Source organism: Vanellus vanellus (genome assembly GCF_965231255.1).
Source record: "Vanellus vanellus genome assembly, chromosome: 20".
Taxonomy (NCBI): Eukaryota; Metazoa; Chordata; class Aves; order Charadriiformes; family Charadriidae; genus Vanellus; species Vanellus vanellus.
The window spans coordinates 2,309,771-2,326,578 of record NC_138925.1 but is presented as its reverse complement, the minus strand read 5'-3'; the positions used below and the strand labels follow the sequence as shown (position 1 = coordinate 2,326,578).

At 55.3% G+C, this 16,808-nt stretch overlaps 1 protein-coding gene across 1 annotated transcript; it reads left to right on the top strand.

Moving 5' to 3' along the window:
* Positions 1–613: 613 nt before the first annotated feature.
* EPHA2 (EPH receptor A2) lies at positions 614–16,101 on the top strand (the record flags this gene model as incomplete). Its single annotated transcript, XM_082493711.1, is given in 18 exon segments — positions 614–721; positions 723–807; positions 4,743–4,810; positions 5,531–6,194; positions 6,853–7,011; positions 7,112–7,444; positions 7,554–7,678; positions 8,025–8,184; positions 8,275–8,374; positions 8,489–8,544; positions 8,626–8,751; positions 8,854–9,036; positions 9,583–9,644; positions 9,780–9,989; positions 10,084–10,233; positions 10,352–10,545; positions 13,180–13,335; positions 15,800–16,101. Coding segments are annotated over 18 exon segments (3,045 nt in total). The 3' UTR covers positions 15,906–16,101.
* Between the last annotated feature and the right edge of the window lie 707 nt (positions 16,102–16,808).

Genomic DNA, 16,808 nt, shown 5'->3' with positions numbered 1-16,808 from the left:
CATTATTTTTAGGCCGGAAAAAGCCGATTTCTGGTCCGGCCTTTTTCCGGCTCAGAGGATGCGGGGAAGTGAGGGGGGTCGAGCAGAGCCCCCCCAAACCCACTCACCCCCCGGGTTAGCCACACACAACACCCCCCCCCCCCTCGCCCCGCCGCTGTCCGGGGGGCGGAGGGACTCAGTAACTAACCGGTAGGCGGGAGGGGGCGGAGCCTGTAGTAGCCACCTGGCCCCGCCCCCTTCCGCCATTGGCTGCCGCCCCCCCCCCCGTCCCTTCCCACGCCGCTTCATGAATGAAAGAGGAGGGGGCGGGCGGGGGGCGCGTTAACCCCTTCGCGCCCGGAGGGGGGGGGGGAAACGCGGTGCTGCGGGACGGACACCCCCCCCCCCAAACACCACGGGGGGGCTCCAGACCCACTCCTCCACCTCCCAACCCCCCCCCCCACACTGTTTTGCTCCCCCGCGGGGGGGGGAGTGATCCCAGCCACCCCCACCCCCCCACCCCAAAACCTGCCCTTCCCTCAGGATCGGGCCCTCCCAGTCCCGTACTGGTGGCTACTGGGAGAGGCTGCCGGCCCTTTAAGAGCGGGCGTGGCCGGGTGACATCACTCGGGGCATGAATGAACAGGAGCGGGGTGCTCAGCCCCACACGCCCCACAGCGCTGCGTCCCGCCGGTTGTGGGGTGCACCCCGATATCCCCCCACCCCCCCCACCCCAAAAAACCACCCCCCCTGCCATGGCGGGTACCCCCTCGGCCTTCACCCTCGTCCTTCTCCTCCTCCTCCCCCCGCCCGTGGCAGCCGAGGAAGGTGAGCACCACATTTTTGGGGGGAGGGATGATGGGGGGGGGGTAGCACCCCAAAACATTGGGGTGTTTTTGAGGGGGGGTGGCTGGGTGCGCCCCCAAAGGGTTGCGGTGGGGTTTGGGGGGAAGTTTGGGCACTTTGGGGGGGGCTCTGAAAGGTTGGGGGGGGCTGGGAGCTCGCCCCCCCTCCCCCCCAAAAAAAAAGGGTGATGGAGGAGTGTCCCCCCCAAAAAAAAACAAAAAACAAGGGGGCACCCATGGGTGCGGTGGTGAAGCGCCGGACAGTTTGGGTGGGAAAAAGCTAAAATGAGGGGGATAAAAGTTAAAAAGGGTGTTGGGGAGAGTTAAAATGTTGGGGAAAAAAGCTAAAGGGGGGGGGACTGAAATGGGGGGAGAAAGCTAAAACGGGGGAGAAACGCTAAAACGGGGGGACATCCAAGAGTTTTGGGCAACTTTCCCCCATGCAAAGTGTCCGGCTCGCGCACCGGGACCGGATCCCGCTGGATCCCCCACCCCCACCCCCAAAATAGAGTCCAACAGAGCTGTTAGGGTGGAGAGGGGTTAAAAAAAACCCCAAACTTAACCCAAAAAGGGGGGAAATCACCGTAAAATGGAGCGTTTCCCATGGGCAGCGATGGGCCGGGCAGGATCCGGGTCGGAGAGTTGGAAAACAATGTCAGGAAAAACCCCCAAAAGTGCTGGGAAAAACAAACAGCGTCTCGCAACCAGTCCCTGGCTGAGATTTGGGGGGGGTGGGGGGGGGGGGGAGTTGGGTAAGAAAAAAAAAAAAGGAAAAAGTAACTTTAAAAAATATATATATTTATTTTTTTAAATTGAGGTTTCAAAAAAACGCCGTCTGAAGGGTTTAATCCGTCGCTTTCCGAGGGAAAGACGGAAGGATCCGGCCCCGAATGCAAATAAAATGGGAGGCTGGAGGGTGGTTTGGGATGGAAAATCCCCCCCCAAAAAATAAAAATGGGCTAAAACCCTCTAAAATTAGGGTTTTCTTGAAGAGCTGGAGGGAAGGCAGAGGGGGGTGAGCCCGTGGTGGGGACCCCAAACCATCCCAACGCGGCTGTGGAATTTGGGGTGCGTTCCCGAAGTGCTGATTCCCAGGAGGGAACTTGAACATATGGCGATTTTGGGGTTTAAAAAGTGCAAAAAGGGGGAAAGTGTTGGGAGAGCAGCAGGATTTGGGGGTTTGGGGGGGGGGGCTTTGCTTTCCATGGGTTGGAAAGGGTAAAATCCGGTGGGAAAGGGGAGGTTGGGGGGTGCTGGGTGCTCTGGCCAGATCCTGCACTGCCCGGCCCGAGGGTGGGAGGGGACGGGACAGGGGAAGGGGACAGGATGGGATCGGGATTCAGATTGGGATGGGAACAGGAATGGGGTGGGATGGGATTGGGATTGAGATGAGGATGGGGACGGGATGGGGACAGGATTGGGATGGGGATGGGAGCAGAATCGGGACGGGATTGGGATGGGGATGGGATGGGATAGGATTGGGGTGGGATTGAGATGAGGCTGGGGATGGGATTGGAGTGGGATTGGGATGGGATAGGATTGGGGTGGGATTGAGATGAGGATGGGGACGGGATTGAGATAAGGATGCGGATGAGATTGGGATGGGGATGGGATTGGGACGAGGTTGGGGATGGGGATGGGATTGAGATGAGGATGGGGATGGGAGGGGATGGGATGGGATTGAGGTGGAATTGAGATGAGGATGGGGACGGGATTGGCACGGGATGGGGACAGGACAGAGATGGGGATGAAAATGCAGTTGGGGACAGGGACAAGGATGCAGCCGGGGATGGGACGGGGATGCAGATGTGGTGGTGGTGGTGATGGTGATGATGGCAACAGCAGTGGCGATGCAGATGGGGACAGTGGCAGCAGTGGTGCAGGGGCAGCAGGTGGTGGTGGGGATGGTGGCGCAGAGGGCGACGGGGCTGCAGCTGCAGCCGGGGCTGGTGGTGGAGGTGGAGATGGAGGTGGAGGTGGAGACAGCAATGCAGATGTGGACAGGGAAGGGGATGGTGTCGTGGGGGCTGCAGCTGCAGCCGGTGATGGCGATGGAGGTGTTGATGGTGGGGGTGGTGGAGATGGCCATGGCTGTGGTGGTGGTGATGGCCGCGTTGCTGATGGTGGTGGAAATGGTGGTGGCGGTGGTGATGGCCGCGTTGCTGATGACGATGGAGATGGTGGTGATGGTGGTGGTGATGGTGAGAGTGGCGGCAGAGGGGGTGTAAACGCCGATGGTGATGGCACCGGGGGTGCCAACAGCGCCGGTGGCCCCGGGGCGTGGGTGCGCCTTTGGGTGCTGCACCCTTTGACTCAACGGCCACAGCCCCGGGTTTCTCCCCTGACTCAGCCCCGCCACGGTCCGGGGAGGGGATGGGATCGGGGAGGGGGGGGACACCCTGCAGAGAACCCCCCAAACTCAGCTCACACGCCAGCCTCCCGCCGGCTTTCCGCTCTCCGGAGGTGTGCGGGGGGGATTTCCAGCCGTAGGAATGCCGGGATATCCGCCCCGGCATCCTTCCTGACCCTGGGCATAGGGAGGAGGACACAGAGCCACGTGAACCCCCCCCCGCCCCCCAAAAAAAAAGTTCATGGGGTCCTCCCCCCCCACCCAAGACTTTACCCTCTTGGGACATGTCACGAGCTCACCCGTTCTCAGCGGATGAGGGTCGGGGGGGGGGTTCATCCGTCCCCGAAACTCACTCCACCACCCCGTTGGGACGTGAACTGAAGCGCCCGGGCGCATTCCTGGGGGGTGATTCACGATCCGGCGGGGGGTGTGGGGGGGGTCACCTGTCAGCGCTTCCCTCCCGGCCCTCGGCGGCCTCCTCTTCCTCTCCCGGGCGCTGGATCCGGCCACCGCCCTCGCCGGGGCGGCCGGCATGCCCCGGCAAGTCTGCCCCGGCCTCCGCACCGTGCGGCGCTTCCTCGGATTCCCCTCTTTTTGGGGGGTCCCTGAGGGTCTTCTCATGGGGGTCCCAGGGGAATCTGATGGGACCAGGGGACATCCGTGGGTCTTGGGGACATCCGTAGGTTCCAGGGACACCTGTGGGTCCCAGGGGTGTTTGTAGGTCTTGAGGGCATCTATGGGTCATGGGGACATCCGTGGGGACCGGATGCATCTGTGGATCCTAGGGGGATCTGTGTCCTGGGGGGCATCCGTGGGTGCTGAAGGCATCCATGGGTCCCAGGGATATACACATGGGTCCTGGAGACATCTGTGGGTCCTGGGAACATCTGTAGGTCCCAGGGACATCTGTGGGTCTTGGGGACATTCATGGGTCCCAGAGGCATCTGTAGGTCCCGGGGACATCTGTGGGTCCTGGGGACATTCATGGGTCCCAGAGGCATCTGTAGGTCCCAGGGACATCTGTGGGTCCTGGGGACATTCATGGGTCCCAGAGGCATCTCTGGATCCTAGGGACATCTGTGGGTCCTGGGGGACATCTATGGGTGCTGGGAACATCTGTAGGTCCCAGAGACATCTATGGGTGCTGGGAACATCTGTGGGTCCCGGGGACATTCATGGGTCCCAGAGACATCTGTAGGTCCCAGGGACATCTGTGGGTCTTGGGGGACATCCATGGGTCCCAGAGGCATCTGTGGGTCCTGGGGACATCCACGGGTCCCAGATGCATGGGTAGGTCCCAGAGGCATCTGTAGGTCCTGGGGGATATCCATGTGTTCTAGGGACATCCATGGATCCTGGGGGCATCCATGGATCCCAGAGACATCCGTAGATCCTGGGAGCATCTGTGGGTCCTGGGGGACGTCTGCAGGTCCTAGGAACATCCACAGGTCCAAGAAGCACCTGGGTGTATTGCTGGCATCTGCATGTCCTGGGGCCATCCGTGCGTCCTGGTGGCATCTCCCAGGCTTTCCCCTCACCCTACTAACGCCCCTCTCTTCTCCCCACAGTGGTTCTGCTGGACTTTGCCAAGGCGCAGGGGGAGCTGGGCTGGCTCGCTCAGCCCTACAGCAAAGGGGTGAGCACCAGGGGACCCAGGTGTCCAGCACCATCCTGAGAGCCCATACCAGGATGGGGATGTCCATGGGGACCTCCATGGGGATGGGGATAAGGATAAGGATAGTGTCCTCCATGTGGATGAGGGTATCCAAGGGGATGGGGACCTGGATGGGGATGGGGACACCCGTGGTGACCTCCATGAGGATGGGGACATTCATGGGGATGGGGACATTTATGGGCATGGAGATTGGGTCATCCACAGGGTTGGGGGCCTTCATTGGGATGGGGACATCCATGGAGTTGGGGACATTCATTGGGATGGTGACATTGATGGGCTTGGGGGCCTCCATGGGGACAGGGACACCCATGGGGGTGGGGATAGGGATAGTGACCTCCATGGGGATGGGGACGAGGGTATCCATGGAGATGACGATGGGGACCTCCACAGGGATGGGTTTGGGAATATCCCTGGGCATGGGGACCTCCATGGGGATGGGGACATCCACAGGGATGGGTTTGGGAATATCCCTGGGCATGGGGACCTCCATAGGGATGGAGATGGGGACATCCATGGGTTTGGGGACCTTCATTGGGATGGGGACCTCCACGGGGACAGGAACACCCACGGGGATGGAGACAGGGGCATCCGTGGGGCTGAGGACATCCATGGGGACAAAGGGCACCACCCACCCTGCCTCAGTTTCCCCTCCACGGCCTCCGTTTCTCTCCCGGGGGACAGTGGGACCTGCTGCAGTACGTTCTGAACGACTCCTTGATCTACATCTACTCGGTGTGCAAAGTGCTGGAGGGCGAGCAGGAGAACTGGCTCCGCACCAACTGGATCTACCGCGGGGTGGCCCAACGCATCTTCATCGAACTCCAATTCACCGTCCGCGACTGCAACAGTTTCCCCACCGCCGGCGGCGGCTCCTGCAAGGAGACCTTCAACCTCTACTACGCCGAATCCGATGTGGATTACGGCACCAACTTCCAGAAGAGACAATTCAAGAAGATCGATACCATCGCTCCGGATGAAATCACCGTCCAGGATGATTTCGCTTCCCGCAACGTTAAACTCAACGTCGAGGTGCGATCGGTGGGACCTCTCCGTCGGAAAGGTTTCTACTTGGCTTTCCAGGATTTGGGAGCTTGCGTGGCTTTGCTTTCCGTTCGGATTTATTACAAGAGGTGCCCGGCTGTTTTACGGGGTATGGCTCGCTTTCCCGAAACGGTGGCCGGCGTCGACTCGCAGACCTTGGCCGAGGTGCGGGGCACCTGCGTGGAGGAGGCGGTGGCCGACCAACCTCCCGTCCTGCACTGCAACGCCGACGGCGAGTGGTTGGTGCCCATCGGGGAGTGCCTGTGCCGGGCCGGCTACGAGAAAGTGGGAGAGAGTTGCCAAGGTAGCGCTTGGGGGTGGGGTAAATTGGGATTTGGGGGGGGTAAATTGGGATTTTGGAGGGGGGAGAAGCAGTGGTTGGAGGGTTTTTTTTTGGGGGGGGGGGGGGCTGAGGACGCCCCAACTCAGTGCACGCCAGGGGTTAGAAGTTGGGAGGGTTGGAAAAATGAGGTGTTGGCCCCCAAATTCCCCATCCTGGTCCCCCACCCTTAAGCATCACCAGTGTGGCGAACGCAGCAGGGCTCGGGGGGGATGGGGGGGCTGGGGGGGGGGTTGGGAGGGCAGGGGGTGGTCCCAGTAATAATAGACACTCCAAAATAATGTGAAACACCTTAAAATCCCCAATCTGGGTTGGAGGAATGAGGTGGCAGCACCAAACCCTCCCCTTTCCCGTCCTGGATCCATCCTCACCCCTGAGCACCACCGGTGCGGCGAGCGCAGCAGGGCTCGGGGGGGTGGGGGGGCTGGAGGGGGGGGTCCCAGTAATAATAGGAGGCGCAAAATAAGGCGAAATACCCTAAAATCCCCACTCTGGGTGTTCTGGGGTGGGGTGGTGCTGCCACCCCCGAACCCCCCTTAACTGAGGCTGCTGGGGGTGGGGAGAGGTGGGATTTGGGGTCTCACCGGTGTCATTTTGTGTGTGTGTGTGTGTGTGTCCCCAGCTTGTCCCCCCGGCTCCTTCAAGGCCACCGTGTCCCCGAGCGGCTGCCAGCCCTGCCCCCCCCACACCCTGCCCTCCCCCGCCCCCGCCGCCGCCGCCTGCCCCTGCCAGGACGGCTTCTTCCGCGCCCCCGACGACCCCCCCGACGACCCCTGCACCCGTAAGTGACATTTTGGGTGGGGAAACTGAGGCACGGCGCGGCCATCCCCACCCTGACCCTTCTCTCTGTCTCCCCCCTCCGCCCCATCCCTCCCCCCCAGGTCCCCCCTCGCCCCCCCAAAGCGTCACGGCGGTGGGGCTGGGGGCCACGGTGCAGCTACGGTGGTCCCCCCCCGCCGACCCCGGTGGCCGCGGGGATGTCACCTACAGCGTCACCTGCGAGCAGTGCTGGCCGGAGAGCGGGGAGTGCCGTCCCTGCGACGGGGGGGTCCGCTATTCGCAGCCCCCCCGGGGGCTGACGGGGACGGGGGTCACCGTCACCGACCTGGAGCCACACGTCAACTACACCTTCACCGTCGAAGCCCGGAACGGGGTGTCACCCTACAGCCACCACCGTAGCGTGGCCACCGCCACCATCAGCGTCAACCAGACAGGTGAGGGGCCACCAGCATCTCCCACACCTTCCCTCCGCCACGGGGACACCTCCGTGATGCCCCTGTCCCCCATGGGGACATCTCCATGACAACCCTGTCCCCATGGCAGAGCCACCCCGGGTGACATCGGTGAGCCTGGATGGACGGACAGCCACCAGCTTGGTCCTCTCCTGGACGGTGCCACCGCGGCAGCAGAGTCGGGTCTGGAAGTACGAGGTCACCTACAGCAAGAAGGTCTGTCCCCTGCCTCACCTCCATCCTTGCCTCCACCCCACGTCCCAGATCCCCCCTCCACCCCACGTCCCCCCTCCATCCACGTCACCTCCATCCTTGCCCCCACCCGTGTCACCTCCACTCATCACCCCCCCATCTGTGTCACCTCCATCCACGTCACCTCCATCCGTGTCACTCCTCCATCTGTCATCTCCATCCTTGTCCCCACCTGTGTCACCTCCATCCACGTCATCTCCATCCTTGCCCATGTCACCTCCACTCATCACCCCCCCCACCTGCATCCCCTCCATCCACGTCACCCCTCCACCTGTGTCATCTCCATCCTTGTCCCCACCCATGTCTCCAGGTGGACGAGAACAGCTACTCGGTCCTGCGCTGCGAGGGCACCTCCGTCACCATTCCCAAGTTGTCCCCTGCCACCGCCTACGTGGTGCGGGTCCAGGCGCTCACCCAGGATGGCCACGGTGCCTACAGCCCCCAGCACGAGTTCGAGACCCTGCCTGAGGGTGAGGACCAAGGGGAGAGCAGAATTTTGGGATGGGGGGTCCATGGGGTGCGTGGTGACCCCAAAACGCCCCCCCGAATTGTCCCCACAGGTGCTGAGGCCATGGCATCTGCTGCTGTCATCAGCGGCTCCGTTGCTGGTGTCGTCTTCGTTGTCCTCCTCTTGGCTGCTCTCCTCTATGTTCTCCGGCGGTAAGGAGATTAAAAAAACCCCAAATAATCCCCCAAAGACCCCAAATACCCTTTTTCTGCCCCCAAAGATGGGCGAGGGGTGATTTTGGGGGGCAAAATGCTGCTTTTCTGCAGGAGGAGGAGGTCACGGCCACGCCAGTCCGCCGAGGATGTCTACTTCTCCAAGTCAGGTGAGGAACAGGATGGTGGGGTCAACGGGGATGGGTGGGGATGACGTGGGTGCTGACCCCCCCCCCCCCGGCACTCCACAGACCAGCTGAAGCCCCTCAAGACCTACGTTGACCCTCACACCTACGAAGACCCCAACCAAGCCATGCTCAAGTTCACCACTGAGATCCCTCCATCGTCCATCACCCGCCAGAAGGTCATCGGTGCCGGTAGGTCATCAGGTGGCTTCGTCACCCCAAAGACACCCCAAAATTGGACCAGGGTGGGGGTTCAATGTCCGCCCCCCTCCCCCCCCCCCTTTCTCTGAGCAGGTGAATTTGGGGAGGTCTACAAGGGCACCCTGAAGCATGGGAAGAAGGAGGTGCCAGTGGCCATCAAGACCTTGAAGGTGGGCTACACGGAGAAGCAACGGGTGGACTTCTTGAGCGAGGCCACCATCATGGGCCAGTTCTGCCACCACAATATCATCCGCCTGGAAGGGGTCGTCTCCAAGTGTGAGTGTTTGTGTCACCCCCCACCCACCCACCCCCAAAAAAAACCCTCAATTTCTCTGCAAAACACCCCAAAAAATGCTATATAACAATAGGGTGTTTTGAGCAACAATGGGGGGGGGGAGGGGATTTGGGTTTTTTTTGGGGGGGAGATTTTGGTGAGGGGGGGAGTTTTTTGAGGGGGGGATTTTGGGAGGGAGGGATGGGGTTTTGGGGGGTTTGGGGGGGGTTTAATGAGGGGTTGGGGTTGTTTTTTTGGTTTTGGGGGGTTTGTTTCTTTTGGGGGGGCTGTTGGGGTTTTGGGGGGGTACTTTATTTTGGGGGGTGGGGTGTTTTGGGTTTTTTTCTGTTTTGTTTTTTTTTTTTGCAGGGGGTTAGTGTTTTTTGGGGGGGTTGTGGAGTTTGGGTGGGTTTTTTGGGGGGAGGGTTGGAGGAGTTGGGGCTTTCTTTTTTTGTTTTGGATTTTTTTAGGGGTTTTTTTTGGGGGGAAGGGGGACAGGGGATGTTTTTTTGGGGGGGGGTTACCCATTTTGGGTCTCTTCCATCCAGACAAGCCCTTCATGATCATCACGGAGTACATGGAGAACGGCGCGTTGGATAAATTCCTGCGGGTAGGTGAAGCGCGGTGACAACGTCCTCCCCCCCCCCCCGGGCGAGGATTTACCGGATGGTGGAACCCCCAAAACCCACCACGGGAGGTGGGACAAGAGGGACGGATTCGAAGCCGGATTCTCCCCTTTTCCCAGGAAAAAGAAGGGGAATTTGGCGTCATCCAACTGGTGGGGATGTTGAGGGGCATCGCCGCCGGCATGAAGTACTTGGCCAACATGAATTACGTCCACCGGGATCTGGCGGCCCGGAACATCTTGGTGAACAGCAACCTGGTGTGCAAAGTGTCTGATTTTGGGCTCTCGAGGGTGTTGGAAGATGACCCTGAAGCCACCTACACCACCAGCGTAAGTGCCACCGAGGTGGGCTGGTTGGCCACGGTGGGTCGGGGGGTTTTAGTTTGGGAAAGGACTGCGGGGTTGACCCCCAATGTTGTCGCAGGGTGGGAAGATCCCCATCCGTTGGACGGCACCCGAAGCCATCTCCTACCGCAAGTTCACCTCCGCCAGCGACGTCTGGAGCTACGGCATCGTCATGTGGGAGGTGATGTCCTACGGCGAGCGACCATACTGGGAGCTCTCAAACCACGAGGTGAGCGTCCGCCTTCCTCCCCCACCAAATTTTAGGGGGCGTTCTTGCCAACGGACCGCTTTTTTTTGGGGGGGGGGGAGGAGAGCACCGCTCAACCACCACCTCCTCCTCCTCGTAGGTGATGAAGGCCATCAACGAGGGCTTCCGCCTTCCCGCCCCCCTGGATTGTCCTTCCGCCATCTACCAGCTGATGATGCAATGCTGGCAGCAGGACCGCAGCCGGCGCCCCAAGTTCGCCGATATCGTCAGCATCCTCGACAAGCTCATCCGCGCCCCCGAGTCCCTCAAGGCGTTGGCGGACTTCGACCCCCGGTGAGTTACGGGGAGAGACGGGACGGGACGAGGAGCGGGGAGGCGGGTGGAGGAGGCCACTCCGCGGTCCTGCACGCTCTTGCCGCGCCGCCGCCGCATTTATTTTATCGCGCATCCGTTTTTTTCGCAGCTTTGCGCTCTTCGCGCCCCTTCCGGCCCCTCTGCGTTGCACCATCGCTTTTCGCATCCCTGCCGCTTCCCCGTTGGTTTTTGCATCCCGGCATCCATGCGTTCCTTTAATGCATCCCCGCGCTCTCGCATTGCTCGTTGCGTCTCCGCCTTCATGCGCTCCGTTGCGCCTGCGTCTCCCTTTTTTTTCGCGTCTCGGCATTCTTGCAGTGGTTTCGCACCTTTGCATTCCCGCGTGGCTTCTCGCGTCCTGGCGTTCTTGCGCTTCTTTATTGCATCTCCGCATTTTTGCACTCGTTTCGGCCTCTCGGCATTTTGGCATCTGATTATTTCGCATCCTTTTTCGCGGTTCTGCGTTCTTGCGCTCCTTTTTGCATCTCGGCGTTCCTGCGTCGCTTTTTGCACCTCTGCATTTTTGCCTTGGTTCGCGCATCTTTGCCTTCCTGTGTTGCATCTTTGCCTTCCTGCACGCTCTTTTGCGTCTCGGCATTTTTGCGTTTTTGCATTGGTTCGGCAGTTTTGCCTTCTCGCATCTCCGCATTCTTGCATTTCTTTATCGCGCCTCTGCGTTTTTCCCATCTCTGCGTTTTTCCCATCTCTGCGTTTTTCCACTCGTTTTTCGCATCTCTGCGTTTTTCCACTCGTTTTTCCACTCGTTTTTCGCATCTCTGCGTTTTTCCACTCGTTTTTCGCATCTCTGCGTTTTTCCACTCGTTTTTCGCATCTCTGCGTTTTTCCACTCGTTTTTCGCATCTCTGCGTTTTTCCCATCTCTGCGTTTTTCCCATCTCTGCGTTTTTCCCATCTCTGCGTTTTTCCCATCTCTGCGTTTTTCCCATCTCTGCGTTTTTCCCATCTCTGCGTTTTTCGCATCTCTGCGTTTTTCGCATCTCTGCGTTTTTCGCATCTCTGCGTTTTTCCACTCGTTTTTCGCATCTCTGCGTTTTTCCACTCGTTTTTCGCATCTCTGCGTTTTTCCACTCGTTTTTCGCATCTCTGCGTTTTTCGCATCTCTGCGTTCTTGCCCCCTTTTTTTTTTTCTTTTTTTTTTCACCTTTGCATTTTTGCATTGGTTTGGCACCTTTTGCCTTCCTGCATTGCTTTTTTGCATCTCTGCATTCTTGCACGCTCTTTCGCGTCTTTACGTTTGTACACTCGTTTTCACGTCGCTGCATTTTTGCACCACTCTTTTTTTTTTTTTGCACCTCGGCATTTCCGCGTTGCTTTTTGCGTCTTCGCGTTCTCACGCTCCTTTTTGCGTCTTCGCATTTCTGCGTCGGTTCGGCAGTTTTGCCTTCGCACGCCGCTTCTCGCATCGCCGCGTTCTTGCGCTTCTTCAGCGCATTCTCGCATTGCTTTTCGCACCTCTGCATTCTTGCATCTTTTTTTTTTTTTGGCATTTCCGCTTTTTGCATTACTCTCTGCACGTCCACATTTCTGCATTCTTTTTTACGTGTGGGCACTTTCGCATCACTTCTCGCTTTTTTTTTTTTTTTTTTGCGCTATACATTATACTTTTGCTTTCCTGCACGCCGTTTTGCATCGGGATTTTGCCGTTACTTTCTGCGTCTTTTGCATTGAGGCGTTGTTTTGTGCATCTCCGCGCTTGTTACTTTTTGGCGTTTTGTGCATCCATTTTTTTTTTTTTTTCCCTCTCTCGATTTTTCCATTATTTTTTGCATCCTTCCAGTGCTGCATTATTTTCTGCGTCTTCCAATTTTTGCATTATTTTTGCAGCCTTCCATTTCTGAATGATTTTTTTTTTTTTTTTTTTGCGTCCTTCCATTTCTTCGTCGTTTTTTACATCATTCCGTTTTTGCATCACTTCTCACATCTTTCAATTTTTGCATTATTTTTTGCACCCTTCCATTTTCACATCTTTTTTTTTTTCATCTTTCCGTTTCTGCATTATTTTTTGCATCATTTTTTTGCAACATTTTTTGCATTCTCCTACTTTTGTGCTTTTTTTTCCCTGTCTTTCAATTTCCGCATTATTTTTTGCGTCATCCTAGTTTTTGCATTATTTTTTGCATCTTCCCATTTCTGCATCCTCCTGGTTTTGCATTACGTTTTGCAGCCTTCCGTTTTGGCATAATTTTTTTTTTTTTTTTTTTTTTTTTTTTTTTGCATCCTTCCATTCCCACAACCTTTTTTCTGCATCTTTCCACTTCGGCAGCACTTTTTGCATCCTTCCAATTTTTTTTTTTTTTTTTTTTTTTTTTGCGTCTTTCAATTTTTGTGTTATTTTTTTGCAGCCTTCCATCATTTTCACATCTTTTTTTTTTTTTTTTTTTTTCCACGCATCTTTCCATTTCGGCATTATTTTTTGCATCATTTTATGCATCCTCCTATTCTTGCATTGCTTTTTGCATCCTTCCGTTTTCGCATCAATTCTTGCACCCTTCCGTTTCTGCATTATTTCTCGCACCCGTCCGTTTTTTGGAGTTCCTTTTTGCACCCTTCCATTTTTGGCATTATTCGTTGCACTCTCCCCTTTCGGCACCAGGGTCTCCATCCGCCTGCCCAGCACCAGCGGCTCAGAGGGTGTCCCATTCCGCTCCGTCCCCGAGTGGCTGGAGTCCATCAGGATGCCCCAGTACACGGAGCACTTCATGACCTCGGGCTACAGCACCATCGAGAAGGTCCTGCAGATGACCAGCGAGTGAGTCAGGGTGTCCCTGTGGTGTCCCTTTGGTACTCCCGTAGTGACCCCATACCAGCCCTGTACTGTCCCTATGGTGTGTCTCCTTGGTGTCCCCATGGTGTCCCCATGCCCTCCACTTGGGGTCCCCTTGGTATTCCCATACTGTGCCCATAGTATGCCCATACCGTCCCTATGGTGTGTCTCCTTGGTGTCCCCCTACTGTCCCTATGGTGTGTCCCCTTCGTGTCCCCATGCTGTCCCTATGGTGTGTCCCCTTGGTGTCCCCCTACTGTCCCCTCGGTGTCCCCATATTGTCCCCATGCTGTCCCTATGGTGTGTCCCCCTCGGTGTCCCCATACTGTCTCCTTGGTATTCCCATACTGTCCCCACGGTACTGGAGACACCATACTGTCTCCTTGGTGTCCCCATGCTGTCCCTATGGTGTGACCCTTTGGTGTCCCCATACTGTCCCCATGGTGTCCCCATACCATCTCCATGCTGTCCCTATGGTGTGACCCCTCGGTGTCCCCCTACTGTCCCCTCGGTGTCCCCATACTGTCCCCATGCTGTCCCTATGGTGTGTCCCCACGGTGTCCCCATGCTGTCCCCATGCTGTCCCTATGGTGTGTCCCCTTGGTGTCCCCACGGTGTCCCCATGCTGTCCCCATGCTGTCCCTATGGTGTGTCTCCTCGGTGTCCCCATACTGTCCCTATGGTGTGACCCTTTGGTGTCCCCATACTGTCCCCATACCATCTCCATGCTGTCCCTATGGTGTGTCCTCGTACTGTCCCCTTGGTATTCCCATACTGTCCCCATACCATCCCCGTGCTGTCCCTATGGTGTGTCCCTATGGTGTCCCCCCACTGTCCCCATACTGTCCCTTCCCAGCTCCCATGGGGACGGGGACGTGCTGGGAAAGGAAACCGCTTCCGTGGCGTTGGCGTTGTTGGCCCGAGGGATGGGATAAAATTAGACATTCCCTGGCCGGGATCTGGCCGGAGAGGTCGGGATGAGCCGTGTCCGCCTGTCTGTCCCCCGGGAATGGCCCAGCTGGAGTCGAGGGGGGGGTGGGGGACAGTGACGGGTCCCCAAAACCAGGGGATGGGGCTGGATGTGGGCCCAGGAGATGCTGAGGGCTGGATCCCTCCCAGGAGGCGCTTGGCACTGGATTTGTCCCTGTGGGATGCTGAGGGCTGGATCCGTCCCCACACAGGATTTGGGGCTGGATTTGGCCCCAGGAGGTGCTCGGGGCTGGATCCATCCCAGGAGGTGCTTGGCGCCGGGTTCAGCCCCGTATCCAGCCGGTGTTTGGGGCTGGATTTAGCCCCATGGGATGCTCAGGGCTGGATCCATCCCTGGGGGACGGGGATATTTGGGGCTGGATTTGACCCCGAGGGATGCTGAGGGCTGGATCCATCCTCACGCAGAATTTGGGGCTGGATTTAGCCCCAGGGGATGCTATCCCTCTGCCCCCCCCCCCCCCAACCCCCCTCTCCCACCTGGACCCTTTTCCAGCTCTTTCCACCCCAATAATTTTTTTTTTCTTTTTTTTTTCCTTCCCTTTTTTTTTTCCTTCCCTTTTTTTTTCCTTCCCTTTTTTTTTTCCTTCCCTTTTTTTTTCCTTCCCTTTTTTTTCCTTCCCTTTTTTTTTTCCTTCCCTTTTTTTTTCCTTCCCTTTTTTTTTTCCTTTCCTTTTTTTTTCCTTTCCTTTTTTTTTCCTTCCCTTTTTTTTTCCTTCCCTTTTTTTTTTCCTTCCCTTTTTTTTTTCCTTTCCTTTTTTTTTTCCTTTCCTTTTTTTTTTCCTTTCCTTTTTTTTTTCCTTTCCTTTTTTTTTTTTTTCCTTTCCTTTTTTTTTCCTTTCCTTTTTTTTTCCTTTCCTTTTTTTTTCCTTTCCTTTTTTTTTCCTTTCCTTTTTTTTTCCTTTCCTTTTTTTTTTCCTTTCCTTTTTTTTTTCCTTTCCTTTTTTTTTTCCTTTCCTTTTTTTTTTTCTTCCCTTTTTTTTTTCTTCCCTTTTTTTTTCTTCCCTTTTTTTTCTTCCCTTTTTTTTCTTCCCTTTTTTTTTTCTTCCCTTTTTTTTTTCTTCCCTTTTTTTTTCTTCCCTTTTTTTTTCTTCCCTTTTTTTTCTTCCCTTTTTTTTCCTTTCCTTTTTTTTTTCTTCCCTTTTTTTTTCTTCCCTTTTTTTTTCTTCCCTTTTTTTTCTTCCCTTTTTTTTTCTTTCCTTTTTTTTTTCTTCCCTTTTTTTTTCCTTTCCTTTTTTTTTTTTTCCTTTCCTTTTTTTTTTTCCTTTCCTTTTTTTTTTTTTCCTTTCCTTTTTTTTTTTTCCTTTCCTTTTTTTTTTTTCCTTTCCTTTTTTTTTTTCCTTTCCTTTTTTTTTTTTCCTTTCCTTTTTTTTTTTTCCTTTCCTTTTTTTTTTTTTCCTTTCCTTTTTTTTTTTTTTCCTTTCCTTTTTTTTTTTTTTTTTTCCTTTCACCTTATTTCCAGCGATATCAAGAAAATCGGGGTGCGTTTGCCGGGGCACCAGAAGCGCATCGCCTACAGCCTATTGGGGCTGCAGGAGCAGGTCGGCGCCGGGGGGGTCCCCATTTAACACCCCCCCCCCCCGTACTCCCCCAAAAGACTTGAAAGTAACCAAATGAAGACACCCCCCCCTCCTCCCCGAGGGGTTTATTTATTATTTCTATTATTATTAAGGGTTTTTTTTTTCATAGTATTATTATTAATATTATCCCCGGGGTTGGGGATGAAACGGGTGTCACCCCCATCCTCCTCCCTCCCCCCCCCCCCCCCCAAAAAAGAAAAAAAGAAAATTTAAATTTCAAGCTCATTTTGGGCTGGGGGTGGGGGTGGTGTTTTGGGGGATTTTTCCTCTTTTTTTTTTTTTTTTTTTAACCCCCCCCACATTTCAAAAAAAAAAAAAAAGTCTCATTTTTGCTTTTTTCTCCCTATTTATTCCTCTCCCGCCGGGTTTGGGGTGGTTCTCTCCCCCCCCCCCTTTGATGCTGATTTGCCAGTATTACCTTTTCCTTTTATTTTTTAACCTAATTTATTCTATTTTTGTATATTTATTGCGAGGAAGCAAAAGGTCGTGTCAGATTTGGGAGAGAAAAAAGGGGGAAAATGAAAAAAAAAAAAAAAAGATGCTTTTTTTTTTTTTTCCTCGTGGATTTTCAGGGGTTTGAGGGATTTTTGTGGGGTTTTGACTCAAATAAAAATGTGCTTTTTTTTTTTTTCTATAATATCGTGGTTTCCCAGTGGCTTGCAGAGATTGTGGGAATTTGGGGGCAAAGAAGGAGGGGGGGGGGGAGGGCTGCTCCTGGTTTTAAGGGGGTTTTAAGGGATTTTAAGGTGGGAGTTAATGGGGTTTTAGGATTTTTAAGGGGTTCTAAAAGGTGTTGAGGGGTTCTAATGGTTTCTTCAGGGTTTTTTTTTTAAGGGTGTTTTAGTATTTTTAAGGGGTGTGGAGGAGTTCTAAGGGGGTTTAAAGGGGGGG